Raw genomic sequence first — 18215 nt, 5'->3', positions numbered from 1 at the left:
GTGTGTTGTGGGATTTTTTTCTTTCCTTTTATTTTCTTAAATCACTTAAATAAATGATAACTTGATGATCAACTTTTTCTTTTGATTGGGTGATGAAACCATTTAAATTCTCTAAGACATAACACTGATACCTAGAACAATTTTTAGAGCAATTACTTAGTCTTCTGGATGTAGAGTATTAGTTGCCATCATCATACTATTGAAAAGAGAGGAAATAGGTACTTCCTTGCAGGTAGGTTTTTGTGGTGTCTGTAGTTTTCTTTAGCAAGTAGAATAGTTTTGAAGTGCTGATGACTTCAGGATTCTGTTTTATATTCCTAATGCTGTATTCTTTGTTTTCACGCCTTTAATTTCTAGTGAGCTTTTGCATTTGAGTCATGCCATCTCTGCCTTTTTAAAGTTTAACACTAAGAACATTTGTTTTTCAAACTTAACCTTCCATATTTTGTGCCTTTTCCCCAAACTAAAACCTTCTTTCCTGTCTTTTCTTTCTCGAACCAGACTAACCTAGAAAAAGATCTCCACCTCTACCAAACAGAGTTAGAGGCAGATTTAGAAAAAGTGGAGACGCTTAGTAAAGCCCCCACTACAAACCTGTCACAGGTATTTTCGAGATTTTTTTTTCCCTCACACCATCGGTTCCCTTTAAAGCTCTGTTTTGGTTTTTGGTTTTTCTCCTGATTTGTCCTATGATTTTTGATGTAGTTGAGGTGATGAATTATTTTACTAGCTATTTTTAAAATGCATGGCTTTCTGACTCCTATTTTCAATTCCTCGCCCCACAACTCAGTTTTCGCTTGGATTTTTTTTGAGCTTGGCATCTTCCCAGTGTGGGTGTTTAAAACCACAATGGGGGGGGGGCTTGGGATTTAAACTACTCCCTTTCCTCTACATCTTTCTCTCCCTGTACTTTCAAGGGTTGAGCCTTTTAAATCTATCTCTGTGATACCCTCTGAATGTTCAGGGTGCTATTTGGGGGGACAATTTCTGTTTTACTTTTGGAGTCTGGGAGATACCAACCTCAAGGATCATTTTGAAAAAGAAAGTGGTGACTTGAGCACCTTTTATGTGCATGGCACTGATAGGTTCATAGTATTTGTAGTTGCACAGGTCAGAAAGTTCTCAATGGAAAAATGCACTCCATGGACCAGATGGCCTCGCCACAAACAAGGATTTGAAACTGAACCTGCATTGATATTTTTACAGGGAGCCATGCCAGTGTGGTTTATTAAAGAATATGTCAGAAATAGAGTCCAAAGTAAATGGGCTCCCAAGGGGGAAAACTACCAAAAGCTTGGAGCCTTTCCGCCCCAACCTCCAGGCTTCCTAACCAAACAATGAAGACTCATAGGGAGAAAGAGTATTTTGATAGAAAATAAAATGGGAATGCAGATATGGCTGAAGAGGTTGGGAAGGTTCACCACTGGACTGAAAAATGCTAATGGCTTGTGTTATTCCTAAGCAGAACAAAGACAAGGAATTTTTGACCACCAACCTAGGTGACTTGGGTGTGAAAAGTCATGTGAGTGTCAGAGATTGAAATGAAGAAAGGACTAACAAAATCAGAGTGTTATCATAACTGCTGTAGTCTGGGTGAGAGGACCAGAATCCAGGGAATTGCAGACAGATGAGGGGAGATGGGATTCGGGAACTCAGAATTATCAGAAGATGAGCTAGCATCATGGAGCAGCAGTGCTCAGACCCCTTTTCAGAACTTGGAAGAGATGCAAGCAAAAAGCAACAGTGTACCCCAGACACAGTGGGGTAAGGCAGGGAAAGTGGGCACCCCAGAGTGGAGATTGGCACCAGCGCTACCCCCTGGGATTGAAGATCTGAGTTAGTTCTCCAGGCAGAACTGGGCTGTAGGTATGTATACTAAATTGAACTGGATAGGGTAGGGATTCTGGACTCAAGAGGTCAACCCCCCAAACGAATCAGTGGTTATTTTTCAAAATAGTCCAAAATAAGCAGTTCTGTCACACGTGCCTGGAGGGAAGCCCCTGGAGAACTAAGGAAGCAATTAGCTACCCAGAGGGCAGAGTCTGCTTCCAGTACCCAGAGTCCTGCCCAAAGCAAGTGTGGTGAGCACAGTGCTTGACACCCAAGTGAACCACCTTCCGATTGCTCAGTGACCTGCTTCCCCTCCGATTGCTCAGTGACCTGCTTCCCCTTGTCCCTAAGGAGTGCAAGATGTGCAGAGGGTGGTGCTCATCTAACTCCCCAAATGGTTTTTGCTGTCATGAACACATAATTTTCATCACAGCTAAAGATCTCTAGTGGCCGCAGCAGTGCCTGCTAAGACCCAAGCCAGTGATGGGGGATCTAAGTGCCTCAAGAGAGAGAAAGCGTGTGAAGAATCAAGAAATGTTTCTCAGAGACATTAGTTGAGATTAGTTTATTTGGTTTTGGGTTCAGGGCCACATCCACTGGTATTCAAGGGACTATTTCTAGATCTGTACTCAGGAGACCAGATGTGGTGCCAGGGATTCAAACGAGGGTTGTGACAAGTGCCTTACCACCTGTACTATTTGTCCAGTCAGTAGTCAAGAGCTTAAAGGGTAGATGAAGCTGAAGTCCATGAAGAAAATAGGGCTACCCGATTGAGGCATGGTAAAGAAGTGTACAGGATGTATGAAAGGGGTTAAATAGACAAAATCAGCTCTGGTAGAAAATTTGGCTGGTCATAATGGGATGATTGGAGGTGGGAACAAAGGACCTGAGTTGTAGCAGTTCTAAACTCGTAGCTTGGACATGATTTGCCCAGAGACCAGGTTGGTGACTCAGGATGTGCTTTCGGAAGGTGAGTGTCTCCACTCACTAGAGCATGAGCTGGAAGGAGACACACCCGTCAAGACTGAGGGCAGGTGCTTTGGCAGCAATGTAGGAATATAGAGTATAGAGGTGAGAGCTCACTCCTGCGGCACCTCCAGTCAGAGAGGTGTGAGCAGGTGAGATGAGACAATAGAGGAAGTGATGGCAAATCCTATGGGCCAACTGGTGTAAAGAACAAAGACTGGAGGAGTGGGATGGTGACAGGCATCTCTCTAGGATTTGAGCCAAGCAGCTGAAAGAGTGGGGACATAACTATATCCCCTGAGAACACAGGTTAGATAGAGTGCATCTCAGGTCATTTTTTTTTTTGAGGTATTGGGGACTTACTGGGAAATATGCAGTTAAGCTGGGCAGCAAATACTGGGTCTTAGGAGCCTGGTAGGGGCTCACAAAGCCAGTGGAAGCCTCTGAAATGAAGTGATGGCTCATACTCCAAGAGATGTGAAAGATTATGGGTGAATTGGGGGGTTCTTTTTGGGAAAAGAATGACACACAGTTCTGTGACTACCTTGCAGGATGTCGGCTGCCATATAACTGAAGCGTGAGCGGGAGGGGGAGCAAGAAAGGTTTGGAGAAATCAGAGGAACATGGTGGAGGAAGAGACTATCTAAGAACCCCCCTCCAGAGAGCCCTTCAACCCCTCAACCTCTCCCAGGGATGGCTAGTGGATTTGATAACCGAGAGATTTCTAAAAACTGAGGGTTGCTGGGTGTGGAATGGATGGAATCCAGAGTATGTGATAAGGAATCCAGGGCCCACTGGGGGGCAACTGCTGATGGGGTGCATGTGTGAAAGGGCACGGGGGCGGGGGGGAGTGTTCCCAGAAAACTCAGCAGGCTCCTATTAGAGTCAGGTGGAGACTGGGGCATCATCCTCCCAATGAGTGGAGAACCACCCCCACCCCCTCCTGTGGGACAGATGTCAAAGGCAAGAGCCTCATGCTAAAGAGGAGGGACATGGGAGGCCAGGGCAGGTGCAGGACCTGGAAGGGTGACCTCGAGGGAAATTACTGCCTCTTAGCTGCCATTGGAGCAGGGATGGGGATGCTGCATTCTTACCTGAACAAAGGTGCCCATGAAAATGAAAGATGCAGCAGGTTGAGGGGCAGAACCCCTGCTCAAGGTCACCTTCCCTCTCCTTCCACCATCTCTGCCTTTTATCTCTCTGGCTGCATGTGCGTTTGTGTCTCACTCCTTTCTCTAAGAATCTATTCTCCAAAAGCTATTTTCTTTGATGTAGTCTTTATCGGGGATAAGAGTGTATTTGAAGCTAGCTTTTATATGGATTTAGAAAACTCACACCTTATTTCTAAAACAGGCATCTCGAACCTTTTTCCCTTCTACCCTCACAAACAGCATAGTGCCCTAATCTAGGTGATTATGATGCTTTTTTTTCTCTCTGCATGAAGCTTGCGGTTAATTGTATTCTTCCTTCTGTGCAGCAGCCTGTAATTTTGTACAATGTTCCCAACTCTTAGACTGAAATGATCATGAATAAGTTTTGCGAAGCTGCACTTCACGGAGTGGGGAGACACCCCCCATCCCCCCCCCACACACACACACTTTTTAAAGCTGCAGGGGACAATCAAGGACTCTTAAACTCATTGGGCTGTCAGGGGAAGGTGTCTTTAAAAGCTTATTTCTGCACATTCTGAAACTGAACTGTCTGGCAACCCTCTCTCTGGGTGTGGCTCCTGGGGTGTGTGCAGGAGTGTGTGGTGGGCTTGGCAGCAGGGTGCGAGGGCTGCGGACCAGCTGGTGAAGGGTGTGCTATCTGCCATTAATGCATGTCGGCCAATCGGTTTTCCATGGTGGGGGTGGAGGTGGGGCGGGAAGGGGGTGCAGCCAAAGATTCAGAGAAGGTAGAGACCATCTCTGGATCCCCTCAGCAGCCCCCACCCCAGAGCTGTTGCTCACTGGGAAGGAAAGGCCAGGAGCTCACTTGCCTGCAAGTCTTCCCAAAGCAGGAGCGCGGATCCCGTCCCACCAGGGACCCCCAACACCCAGAGGCTCATCTCTGACTTAGAAAAGGAGAGGGATCTCTCCCTTCACCCCCGCTGGAAATATCTAAATCAGAATACATCATCTATTTTTATTTCCTTCACATTTGCAGAGTTCCGTGGTCAGCCCCTCTCTGGACGTTTCTTCGGAGCCCCCTGGATAGTAAGTTGCCACGCTGTGTACACGGCTTTCTGTCTCGAATGTCTGAAATGGGAAAAGGTTTGCACTTTGGACTCTTTCCCCCGTAGGATGGAGCAGTTTATTGACTTCAAAATCCAGCAAAAAGGATGCTTCCACTTGTTTTCAAAGAATTTTTAAAATAATTTAAAATTTTTGAATTATGAATTATGTAATTCATAATTACATGAATTACAAAGTTATTCATGATTAAGTTTCAGGTATACAGTGTTCCAACACCAGTCCCTTCACTAGTGTCCACTTCCCTCCACCAATGTCCCGGTTTCCCTCGTGTCTCCTGCTTTCCTGCTTCTGTGGTAGGCTCCTTTCCCCTCCGCCATTGTCCTTCCCTAATTTATCCTACCACCTCCAGTCCGGTGGCAAACTCCCTGATGTAGAACAGTTCTCCTGCTCTTCCTTTGTCTATTACCTTCCGGGCTTTGTTACTCCCTTACAAAGTTTCTTTATATCCCACAAATAAGAACTACCATACTGTGCATGTTCCTCTCTCTGACTTCATTCAACATTCAACATTCAGCAGATCCATCCACAGAGCAGCAAACTGCATGACTTTTTATCTTTTCTTACTGCCAAATACTATTCTCTTGTATATATGTACCATTGCTTCTTTATCCAGTCATCTGTTCTTGAGTACATCGGTCATAGGAGTTTTTTGTCTTCTTTCCTTCTAAATTAATTTTGTGCTCCTTCCTATTAGATAAGCTTTCACTGTGTTGACATCCTTCCCTTTAGAATGTGAGTTGATTGATTTGCGTGAATTGAGAATCTAATGGCATCTCATTGACTGATACTTGGAAGGAGGGTCTGTGTGACCAAGACAAGGTGATGCCGGGGCTCTCAGGCTCGACCCGTCACAGGGAAAGAGGGGTCCCACTCACTTATCTGATTCTGACATGTGGATTCAGATCCCCACACCAGATCTTAGGATTATGCCAGACTGTTCTGTGCACACCCCATTCACTTCTTTCTGGGGGTGTGCAACAGCCCCTTTTCTGTCTTTCCCCAGCCATTCTGAGCCCTCTGCCACATGAATATCAAGAATGATTGTACACAGAAATCATCTGAACAGATTCAAAGCTGCTAAATCCTGGGCTCTGCCCTCAGACATGATTCTGATGTCATTGTGGTCTGGCCCTCAACCATGTTATTAGGAAGATTAGAAGACATTATAAATATTAAAACTTTCCAGGTGATGGGGCTGGAGCAATAGCACAGTGGGTGGGGCGTTTTCCTTGTACGCAGCTCACCCAGGTTTGATTCCCAGCATCCCATATGGCCCCCTGAGCAGTAATTCCTGAGTGCATGGGCCAGGAGTAACCCCTGTGCATTGTTGGGTGTGACCCAAAAAGGAAAAAAAAATCTCCAGGTGACTCACATTGGAGGGCTCTACCTGCTGAATTACTTCCAGTACTTGGCCACACAGCTGACCGACCCAGTGGAGATGGTTTCAGTGCCTCTTTGCATGCCCCCACCCTCTTTAGAAATGGTAGCTAATAAGCATTTCAGCTTGCAGAAATGAACCTGAGCTGAGCCTTCCTTGCCTAGTATCATAATGCTGCCTTTTTTGACACCTCCATTTGCTGTATGTTTAAACGATACTCATGTGTTCATACAACTGCTAATAGACAATGAAGTCCTCTCTTGAGGACAGAGATTGTCCTGGTACACCCAGTAGATTTGGAGCTTGTTGTTACAGAAGCACCTTCTCTTCTTCTTATCTCCTGTGAAATAGGACAGGGAAGAAAAGCAAACCACTGCCTTTCTTGTGGGCTGGGTAAATCAGTTATAAGCTTGCTTATATAAATAAAAGGCTACTTTGTTTAAATGCTGAATTGCTGGAATTTTAGGGGTAGGGATGAATTATTCTGGTCATTGGTCATGTGCTACCTGCCTTGCCAAAGAGATATTTTGCAAACATGTTTTTGTTTGAAAGTCAGTCTGCTGGAATTTCTTTGTTTTCATGGAAAATTGGAAAAACCTTAATCTTTTTAGTGCAGCCACCAAATCTCTAACTAGATCTGTTCCTATTTTTTTTCCTAAAAATACGTGCATTAGTGATTTCACATGTCCCAGAGAGGAAGAATAAATTGAGAGGCTATATTAGGACAGTAGTTAGAGAAAAGATTACTGCCTTAAAGATACTTTTATCTTCATGAAGGATGGATGGAGAGTTTTTGGACCTGCTGGTTTCAATCAGGCCAATATCCACCAATATGGCAGAGAGCCTTCAAAGCTCAGACATAACTTCAGAACCTCTTCATCTTTCTCCCTCCATTCTGGGCTCTGAGGGTTACTCTCTTTACTTTTAATTATTATTGGTAGAGGGCCCTATCCCGGTGGCTCAGTTTGATCATATAGAAATGACAGTTTGATGCCCAGGGGTCTCCAGGGATAACCCACTGGTGCTGGGAAGGTCACAAATCAAACTCTGAGATTCCCATCTGCTAGGTGTGCCCACTGCAGCTTAAGCTGTCCCTTGGCCCTGATTTTCTTACAATGGTTGAACTGTTCCATCAGAATCAAAGATGGCACAAGGGTCCCGAGATATGCTTTTGGAAGTGCAGCCCACCAGATGACTTTGGGCTCCCTATAAATAAAGGTTGTGCTTTTTTTTAAGGTCAGAATTTTTCACAAACTCTCCGTGGTCCCCATGGCCACCTCTTTATCAAAGTGACAAAGTTTGTAATTTTCAGAGTCCACGTGCTAAGTGCCTGATCACGCCAGACCTCTCCCTGCCTCTACTGTTTTTATTATGACATGGCACTATCCTGGTATCTAAAGCCTGGTCTTCCCCCATCTACAACCACTACTCTCTCTCTCTCTCTCTCTCTCTCTCTCTCTTACACACACACACACACACACACACACACACACACACACACGCTGCTTCTTGTGTCTTGGCTGTCTTATTCCTTAGCCCTGCTGGAACAAAGCACCATGCTAGGTATTAGAAGAATGTAAGTCAAAGATAATTCAGAAGGTCATGCCTTGCTTTTGTAGGTTCTGGTTGGACCAGATCACCAGCATTTGCACGGACCCCTGAGCACAGCAGAGTGGCCCCAAGCAATGTGTCAAATATGGCTAGCCCTCCCCCCAAAATATACTGTCACATCATGGTTTTGGAGACCAAGAAGACACATCTAAATAACTGTTAATAAATAAAAATGGCAAAGTGGCAAATGAATGAAATAGAAACTCTAAGGAGGAAAAGTATTCCGAAGAAAAGGCAGTGTGCTTAGGCTGTCAAGATTGGGAGCACAGGTCTGGAATAAATGACAGTTTCCACAACTTATTGGTCATTTACACAGGCCAGGCCCTATACTTTTCATCCTAGGTACCTTACCTCATGTAGTCCTCTGAGCATTCCTCATAATACATCAGGTGTTATTTTTGACCCCCACTTTATAGGTGAGGAGATAGGTGCTCAGAGACAGTGTACTCCCAAGTTCCCATAGCTGGTATATGGCAAAGTTGTAGCCAGAGGGGACAGAGAAGTTCTAGAACTAGAGGGGACCAAGATCAGCAGCAAACACTCATTTGCACCAATCTGAGTCCAAATTGGGTAATAAATTAACAGAAGGCATGCAAAAATTTACTATTTTTGAGTGATTAAAAAGAACAGCTCAAGTGACTGTATTAACACTGTGCAGAATTTAAGTGGATGACTAGAAGCTGTTTAAAAGCAAATGATTTTCAGGTGCGCTAAAATTTGTGTACGTAAAGATATCTGATGTTCTGTTTACCAAGGACTCTTGTTTGTATCATCAGAATTGGTCTCCAAATACTCCTCTTGCTCAGCTGTTGCCTACCACTCATTAAGCACTTGGCAGAAATACTTGAGTTTTTTGCTTCTTGTTCTTCAACAATTTGGAGATTGTTGAGTAATTCAGATTTAGTTTTCTCCCAGTTTGTTTAAATTAATAAGGTTTTTTCGTGGTTGGTTCTGGTGAGAAGCCAGAACCATGTGCAGGGCCTAACACGTAGGGAAGCACACAACTAATGTTTACTGCATAAACGAGTGCATCTATAAATCTTAATTAACTGAAATCCAACTTACTTAGCTCCAAGGCAGGCAACTTGTGAACTGAATCTGACTCCTTTTGCTGGAGGGATGGGAATGACGTGCTGAAAGAAACATTGGCAAGAGTTGACTTAACCCAAGTTGACTGAAGAAAGGGGAGTCACATATGGCCCCAGCTCAAGAACTTTGTAGCAGCTGGAGAAGTGATGGTGTCGTTTGAAATCCACTTTCATATGTTGGAAGAGTGCAGTATTAGTCAACACGTCACATATTAAAAGACCCTAGGAGCACGAGAAGAAATTCACCAATAGTCCCAGTAACTTAATATAGCTACCCATCCTCAAAAAAGAAGTATTTTTATACTTGGATTATTGCTCCAATTTTGCATTTCATTTACAGATAGGTATGAGATCTAAAAATCTATATTGTAGGCTGTTCCTTTTAATCATTGCTTAGTAAAATCTCAGCATTGGTAAATACTAATGCTTTTTTTTTTTCCCCTCCCTCACCAAAGAGCTTTACTCTGTTTGGCCAGAAGATGACACTCAAGAACAGTCCGAGTGTTTTGCTGATTGATAGTGATGGAACCATGGAGAAATCCCTGTTTTTTCTTTTGGTTTGACTTAACATCAAGCTATAGTCATTACCTGAAGAACTATAGAAATATTACACTACCACATCTTAGGAATTTCAGTGCATGTAGGCATTTGATTTTGTAGGATCACCTATTCTACTGATAATAATTGGACAACAGGACAGGGCAGCAGGCCTAAAACTAATAGGATAAAGTGGCTACCTTTGGGGATTCAGTGCGATGGGGAGACAGATTTGTAAGTAGCAATGAGGTCCCATTCCGTAAAGGTCAAGATGTAACTTGGGCCTCTGTATCGTGGAGGAAGAAAGGAAGGCTCCATTTGAAGGTGCAGCTAAGAAAAAGTAAGTAACAACATATTATGAATACAAAGATTAAAAGTAAAATTTTTACAAAATTGGGTAGTTTCCTTCCCTTACACTTCTACTTTCCAATAAACCTTTTGGGGGAAGAAAACAAGAATTTTTTAAAATGAAACTCTACAATGAAACTGTTCTTTCCGCATTGTGTAGACTCCCCCAAGGCCACAAAAAAAAAGTTACTATTTTTCCATTTAAATTTTTTTTCCCTTTCCAAATTTTTATCTGTAATGCTGTTAAAAATGGAGTTTCAGGTACACAATATTCTAACTCCACATTCAACATCAGTGTCAGCATCCCTCCAACCAAATTACCGTCCAGGACTCTCTCCTATCCCACCAATTCCCCCTGGGTAAACTCATCAAAATATATAATTATATTCTGGGTCACATGTTTACAATATTTCTAATACTTATGGTTTTAATGTATACTTACCTCACCTCACCACCCCCAAAGTGCCCGAGACCATCCACCAATGTTCCTTATGTTCTGTCAGTCTACCCCATCATTCCTCACCTCTCTCTCTGCCTGACTTGATACTACTCTCAGTTCTGTAATCCCAGGTCAAAGATTTGCCATTATTTGATACCTTCCATTCTCCTGTACTCCTTTCTTCCTGAAAACACCAAGTGTTTTTTTTTTTTTCTTTTTGGGTCACACCCGGCGATGCACAGGGGTTATTCCTGGCTCTGCACTCAGGAGTCACTCCTGGCGGTGCTCAGGAGACCATATCGGATGCTGGGAATCGAACTCAGGTCGGCTGTGTGCAAGGCAAATGCCCCACCCGCTGTGCTATCTCTCCAGCACCAAAAAACCAAGTGTTTTTGAATAATGAATGTAATAACCACTGCTATATATTCCTCAGTCCGTTTTGTTCTCTATTGAACTTGGAGAGTAACTGATACTTAGCAGAAGCTCAATAAATTTTTACTGAATGAATAAACGACCACTGGAATGGTGGGATGGAATCTTTTCTAGAAATTTCACTGGTAGTGGTTTGTAGAGTTGATCCGAGATGTCTGAGGGTAATTGTGTGGTCTCTGCAGAGGTGTAGGGGAGCCAGGGTGAGGTGAGACCCAGGGGACAACAGGAAAGGATCAAATACAGGGAGAAAATAGGACCTGGTGATTGATTTAGCTTCTAAGGAAAAGGAGGTGAAAAGGAGGTTGATTCCCTGGAGTTGGTGATGGAGGCTGAGGCATAGCACTGGGTTTGGCTTGGAACATGTTCGGCTTCAGATAACTTAGGACCCTCCAAGTGGAGATGTTCAGGAAGCATTTGAAGGTATGTGTCAGGCGCTCAAAAGAAGGGTTTATAAACAGACTTCTGCAAGGGGAAAGGGGTTCTAGGCCATACCTGGTAGTGTTCAGGAGACCATATGTGGTGCAGGGATCAAACTTGGACTAGCTGCATACAAGGCAGGTGGTTTAACTTTTTTACTATCCCTCTCTGTTCCCTGAGATAACAGATTTGACAACATTTTGAGTGTTACCTTGCCTTATAGTTTTATAGCTGAAAGAAATTAAGGCTAAGAGCAACTCATTTTTCCCCATTGTTATTTTTGTTTTGGGGGGCTATACCCAGTAGTGCTCATAGCTTACTCTTGGTTCTGCACTCAGGAATCACTCCTGGTGAGCTTGGGGGACCATATGGAGTGCCAGGGATCAAACCCAGCTTGGCCAAGAGCAAGGCAAATTCACTACTCGCTGTACTATTGCTCCAGCCCGCTGTTTCCCATTTTCTCAGCTGTGACACATTCCTTTATGGAGTCAGGCTGGGATCACAGCTTGCCAAGACCCCGCCTGCGCGTCCAGAGCCCGTCCGCTAGCACAACTGGAAACTGTCAGCCCTGAGATGATTGCTCTGTTCTCTTACTTTATTCTCCCAGTGAGTATGTTTTTGTTGAATTCCCTTAAAACTCAGCAGCCAGCTCTGTCTTAGCTGGAGGTTGAGTTCTTCCTGCGGTCAGCTGGTTTGCTCTTTTGTTTCATTTGGGGGATGCTCCCCAGCAATGCTGAGGCCCACTAGGACTACACTCAGCAGGCCTTGTGATGCCTGGGATTAAAGCTGGGGCCCTGGGCATTCCAGGCATATGCTTGAGCTCTTTGAGCTCTCTCCCTGGCCCTGGCTAGCATTATCTGAACCGAAAGCTATCTCAGTCCAGGTTGCTCTGTGCTGAGCATCTGAATGGAACCTGTTTTTGTTAAGTAATCAGTAGCTGCTAATCCTGACTGGGCCTTTCGCAATCAACCTGGACTACCAAACTGCTTTTTTTTTTTTATATATCCCAGTGTTTGGTTTGGGACCATATCTGGTGGAACTCTGGGGTTATTCATGGCTCTGTGCTCAAGAATGACCCCTGGCAGTGCTCAGAGGCCCATATGAAGTGTTGAAGATTTGAACCAGAGATTAGTGGGGTACAAGGCAAGAACTGTCTGTGCTATCTCTCTGGTCCCAGCCCGCTTTCTTTAATCCTCTCTGATCTATTTGAGCATAGCAAAGATCCAAGAACTCTTGGGCTTTGTAAAACGCCTTCACTACTCTGGTCCCCAGTTTACCCTTTAGTATAAGAAGACAAATGGTGCGTGTCTTTCCAACATATGGAAATTTGATGGAATAATAGATTTTAAATATGCCATTTCAGAGCTGTTAGATAATAGTTTTTAAATAAAGAGCACCTCAGTTGCAATGTGTTGCACATCTGGAAAAAGCTTGTTGGCTTTTGTATCAGAAAGAAAACAATTGGCTGTAGCAAATCTGTTCTAAGAGATTTCCTGAGTGCTGGTTCATCATTTTGGTGGGAAGGCTGGAGGAAAAAAATAGTGATAAGGGGTGGATTAAAGCCAGAATTTGTGATGGCTGTGAGTTTGGATGACTAATGAGGTAGAGGAGTTGTGAGGTCAGGCTGAGAGTCAGGACTGGAGCAAGTTGGGAGCAACTAAGTGAGAAGTTCTGACCTGGGACATTCCAATCTGGGCTCAGTCAATTTTAGAGAACAGTAAACAGAGACAAAGGAAGTGGATGGAAACTACTTTAGTCACTCCCCAGTTCTGAGGGAGGACTGGGAAGCCCCAAACCAAGGCAAGTAGGGCTTTAGATACTGTCCTTTTACAAAATGGATGTAATGGTTGCCATGGCTGTTGGTTGGCAGGAACTAAAGGGCATCTACACATGGATCTCTTTTGCAGCCAGGGTTATACCAAAAAAAAAAAAAGCGGAAATGGTGAAGGACAGAATCTAAAAACTTAACCAAAAGGAAAAACGTTAAAGACCATCCCAAAGCAGCAGGTGGTTGGTTGGGATGTGAAAACAGCCCCATCACTGGCAGCTTGGGTAGAGGGAAAGAGAGGGCCAGGCATGTGTTAGAGCAGATGCAGCCCTAACTGCATTTTCCCCTGAAGAATCTGACTGCTGATGAAAGGAGGACTGGAGAGAGGTACTAGAGTGATTCTGTCAACTTTTCTCTATATTTGATCACATTCCTAGTAAAATATTGGAATAAAGAAATTCCACCAAGCCATGTACATCTTCAGAGCTAGAAAATTCATGTTGAATTCAGCAAACCAGATTCATTTGGCAGGGAAAGTAGCCCAGTGGAAGCCTGAGCATTCTACTGCAGGAAGGGGTCACTCCCCTGTGTCCCTGGGTGAGGCAGAAAACCCTGAGATTAGGGAGGAGGGAGACTCAGCAAGTGAGGACTTTTCACTTTTCTTTTTTTTTTCTGTGCCCCACCTCATTCCAGAAAGGATTTGTAGTAACTTGAAAAAATAAATACCTCGAATTTCAAGGAGATGAAAATAAATGAAGGGTCTAAATGAGCAGTAGTTTATACTAACAACATGGGTCCAAAGTTCTGAACACAAGTATCGAAGAGAAGTGGGTAGAAAGCCCGGCTGCATAACAAGAATGCGTAGGGTCCCAGGTGCCACTTGCCTTCCTGGGTTCCCAAGACAGCTGGGCTGCCTCCTCTCCTGGTCGATTTTAATCTTCTTTCCGCCAAGGGCTGTTCTACGAAGAATAATAGCCTGGAAAAATGACCCAAGTAGAGGGCTTGAAATCACTGACACTCATAGGCCTCTAAGTGGGATGCTTCAGTGAGATCCGTACCTCGTTTGTGCACAGCTGCTGGGTCCTCAGCTTCCCTGTCTTGCCTTCCCCCACCTCCACCCTCCCAACTCCTGTCCTGTCCACCTCCTTCCCCTCTTCCCGCCTGCCCTCTAGCATCTTTCATCCCTTCCTTCCAGCCCTTTCTTTCTTCCTCCCTTCTTCCTGCCATTTCCCTGACACCTCTCTGTCTTCGTCCTATGATCCCCATACCTCACTCCCATCCTAGGCACTGTATCCCAGTTATTTTTAAAATACGCTTTCCAAAGTGGGCAGTACTACTTCCCCCCACCCCAGATCCCCCAATCTCTGCTCTGTGCTGAATGATGGCAGGGCTGGGGTTAAGGGGAGGGTGGAGTTCATAATTGTCCTCGGGTGCAACTTTGGGGGCACCTTGTTCATTTAAGATTGATTTCTAAGGATGTGCTGAATTGTTTTTGTTTTTGTTTTAGGGCTGGAGCGATAGCACAGCGGTAGGGCGTTTGACTTGCACGCAGCCAACGTGGCTGACCCGAGTTCGATTCCTCCGCCCCTCTCGGAGAGCCCGGCAAGCTACCGAGAGTATCTTGCCCGCGCAGCAGAGCCTGGCGAGCTCTCCGTGACGTATTCAATATGCCAGACACAGTAACAACAAAGTCTCCAATGGAGACGTTACTGGGCCCACTCGAGCAAATCGATGATCAACAGGAGGGCCTTTACCTTTACCTTTTACATTTTGTTTTGTTGGGGAGGGGGACAGCACTGTAGCACTGTCCTCCCATTGTTCATCAATTTACTCGAGCAGGCCCAGTAACACCTCCATTGTGAGACTTGTTGTTACTGTGTTTGACATATCGAATACATCACCATCACGGGTAGCTTGCCAGGCTTTGCCGTGCGGGTGAGATACTCTTGGTAGCTTGCCGGGCTCTCCGAGAGGGGCAGAGGAATCGAACCTGGGCTGACCAGGTCGACCGCGTGCAAGGCAAATGCCCTACCACTGTGCTATCGCTCCAGCCCTGGAAGGGGGGGGGCAGGAAGGGGGGCAGCATAGACCAAATTAATTTTGGGACCCTCTGTTTTAAATCATGCATACAATCAGAGCACTCTCCTCTTTGGATACAATTCCTGAGCATCCACGTGGGACATGAGCCTATCTTTTTTGTAGAACTCTATGCTAAGTAAGAATGCCCTTGAGAAAAGATGGTTCTCAATTCGGATGATAAAGAAGTCTGTTTTTATGTCCTCAGCTGATAGTATGTTTTTCAAGAAAGATAAAATAAAAGAACAAAAATACTAACTCCTTGTCTTTCTTTTTCCCTTTTTCTTTTCACATCACCTTGTTCTTAGTGTTTATTCTTCCAACTTCCATGCAGTGAAGAAGGAATCCGATGGGGCTCCTGGGGATCTGGCTAGCTTGGAAAACGAGAGGCAGATTTATAAAAGCGTCTTGGAAGGTGGCGATATCCCTCTCCAGGGCCTGAGTGGGCTCAAGCGGCCCTCCAGCTCGGCCTCCACGAAAGGTAACTGGGCACGTCCTGCAGGCCGCTCACCCCTCCACAGCCCTTCCAGGGCGTGGTGGCAGGTGCTCCTCCAGCAAGTGGGAGAACTTCTGCCTGGATCAGACCCCACAGGCCTTTGAGCCCTTCCCAGATTTTCCACCGGCCATTTTTCTTTCTGGTATTAATAGTTTCCTTTCCTTCAAGCCCTCACCCTCTCTCTCCCCAAAGCATCTCTCTTTTTCTCTCTCTCTTTTTTGTTTTGATTCCCTTTTCTTAGATATCAGCTGAGCTTTAGCCTTTCCTAATTCTAGCAGGGTAGCCATTTATTAATTTTTTTTCCTTTGCATCTTTGCACCTGCTTCGCAGCGCAGATCATTTTGCTTCAGGACATCAACTGGGAATTAAAGGAAAACCAAATACCCTCTTATGACCAATGAGCATGTTACCTCTCCCAGATCACCACCCCACCCCAGCCTCCCCACTTTATTTTATTTTATTTTTTTGCAGCTTTCAGCTTTAACCTAATGGGTGTGTTTATTTTATTCTGCATGCTTTCCAGTGGATCGTAAAGGTGGGAATGCTTACATGATTTCTTCATCTTCAGTTCCTAGCCGAACAGCTAACACTAGCCATGCGTTAGGCCCTGTGTGTAAGCACAAGAAACCCCTGTCCGCCGCCAAAGCCTGCATTTCGGAAATCCTCCCCTCCAAATTCAAACCCAGGCTCTCTGCTCCCAGCGCTCTTTTGCGGGACCAGAAGAGCATCCTGCTGCCCTCTGAGAAGACTCAGAGCTGTGAGAACCTGTGCGTTTCCGCCTCTCTGAATGATGCCAGGAGAGGTTTCCCCCTGCAGCTGGGGGGGAGCATCGAGAACCTGCTCATGCGGTCCCGGCGGGAGTACGATGGCCGGTCCAGCAGCACCCTGAGCCTGCAGGAGTACGGCACCAGCGCCCGGAGGCCGTGTCCTCTCTCCAGGAAGCCCGGCATGCAGTTCTCCATGCTCTATCGGGACATGCACCACATCAACCGGGCCGGTCTCTTCCCCGGCTCGGTCTCCTCCTCGAGTGTTCGTGACCTCGCGTCCCACTTTGAAAGGAGTGGCCTGGCGTTGGCCAGAGGGGAGCTGGGGGCCAGCCAGGAGGGCTCCGAGCACATCCCCAAGCACACCGTCTCCTCCCGCATCACAGCCTTCGAGCAGCTAATCCAGCGTTCCAGGTCCATGCCGTCCCTGGACCTGTCGGGCCGGCTCAGCAAGTCCCCCACACCGGTGCTGTCCCGCCTGGGCCTGACGGCGGCTCGCTCCGCTGAGTCCCTCTTGGAATCCACCAAGCTCCGGCCCAGGGAGATCGAGGGCATGACCCCCCGGGGGATCTACTCCTCCCCGACCTGCAGCAACGTGGCAGAGCCCACCTTGGGCCTCCGGGGCCCCCTGCCTTCCGAGCCCCTGTCCATGTGCTCCGACGATCTGGACCGCTGCTCCAATGTCTCCAGTGACAGCCGAGAGGGCAGCAGTGGCAGCGTACACGGAGACTTCCCCAAGCACCGCCTCCCCAAGTGCAAGGGCACCTGCCCGGCCTCCTACACGCGCTTCACCACCATCCGCAAACACGAGCAGCAGCAGACGCCCCGGCAGCCGGACTGGCGCCCGGACCCCAGAGGCGACAAGAACGCCCTCCTCAGAAACATCTACCTGATGAGCCCCCTCCCTTTCCGGTTGAAAAAGCCCCTCCAGCACGCCCCCAGACAGACTTCCCCCAGTGACCTCTCAGGCCCCCTGGCGGGCCAGAAGCCAGACCTCCCCAGTCAGCCCCCTCTGGATGAGCCCCACGCCGCCGGGGGAAAGCCCCCCGTCCCCAAACGCGTGTCTTCCCGGCAGGCCATGGCCAGACTGAGCCGGACCACAGAGCCCCCCCAGGAGAGACACGAGGCCCCCCAGGACTGCCCAGGGGCCTTTAACAATGGGAACCCTGGGCCATACTCAGACCACGGCCTGGACAGGAACAACAACCCACAAAGTGAACTGGGAACATCCCTTGGAGGTGGCCTTTGTGTCTTTGCCCAGTCTCACTTCACCCATCTCTCCACTGCTTGCTTTGTCCCCCCCTTCCTCTGTGGCCCCGGTGTTCCTTTTCTGGTCCGTCCTTTGTTTTCTGTTTGTTTTGCTTGGCAATCCATCATGGCTCGTAGTGGCTGCTCTTCTTTAAAAACAAAACCCCCATGCCATTTAGACTAACCGCCAAACTCTTTATTTCGAAAGAAAAATTGGCCGTTGCGCTCCTCTGAGAAATTTGTTCATTTGAACTCTTGGTGAGGTTTGCTTCCGTCCCGCTCACCCAGGGTTTTTTCGAGAGGCAGCCACTCTTGGTGGCCGTGTGTTTGCGAGTGTGTGAGTGTACAGTGTGTCCCTGTGAGATCCTGCACGCCTCTTAGGAGGGACAAGTTTTCAAAGAAGTTCTCTCTTTTTGCTCATCTTTTGACCTTCTGATTAGTTTTCTTTGTATGAAACTACTTCACAAGGTTAAAATAAAAGGGGGGGCTGGGAGGTGGAGATGTGTTTTATTCCTTAAGAATTTGTTTGTGGATCATTGATCAATAACTTTAACAACTTTATTTGTAACAGATGGAAGGT

At 46.3% G+C, this 18215-nt stretch overlaps 1 protein-coding gene across 48 annotated transcripts in view; it reads left to right on the top strand.

Annotated features, from left to right (window-relative positions):
- The window catches only part of SORBS1 (sorbin and SH3 domain containing 1), a 240798-nt gene that overhangs the window by 188635 nt on the left and 33948 nt on the right, over positions 1-18215 (top strand). For 21 of the 48 annotated variants that reach the window (XM_056120898.1, XM_056120897.1, XM_056120908.1 and 18 more), the window contains 2 exons: positions 4945-4994; positions 15436-15608. In XM_056120898.1, the coding sequence (XP_055976873.1) occupies positions 4945-4994; positions 15436-15608 (223 nt within the window). Of the gene's footprint in view, positions 1-501; positions 604-4944; positions 4995-15435; positions 15609-16146; positions 17626-18215 lie in introns of all 48 variants that reach the window. The other 27 variants (XM_056120871.1, XM_056120868.1, XM_056120863.1 and 24 more) reach the window with 2 other exon arrangements.

Source organism: Sorex fumeus, unplaced genomic scaffold (assembly GCF_029834395.1).
Source record: "Sorex fumeus unplaced genomic scaffold, SorFum_2.1 ptg000043l, whole genome shotgun sequence".
NCBI classification, from domain to species: Eukaryota; Metazoa; Chordata; class Mammalia; order Eulipotyphla; family Soricidae; genus Sorex; species Sorex fumeus.
Note: the sequence above shows the minus strand (reverse complement) of the source record. Positions and strands in the feature narration are given on the sequence as shown.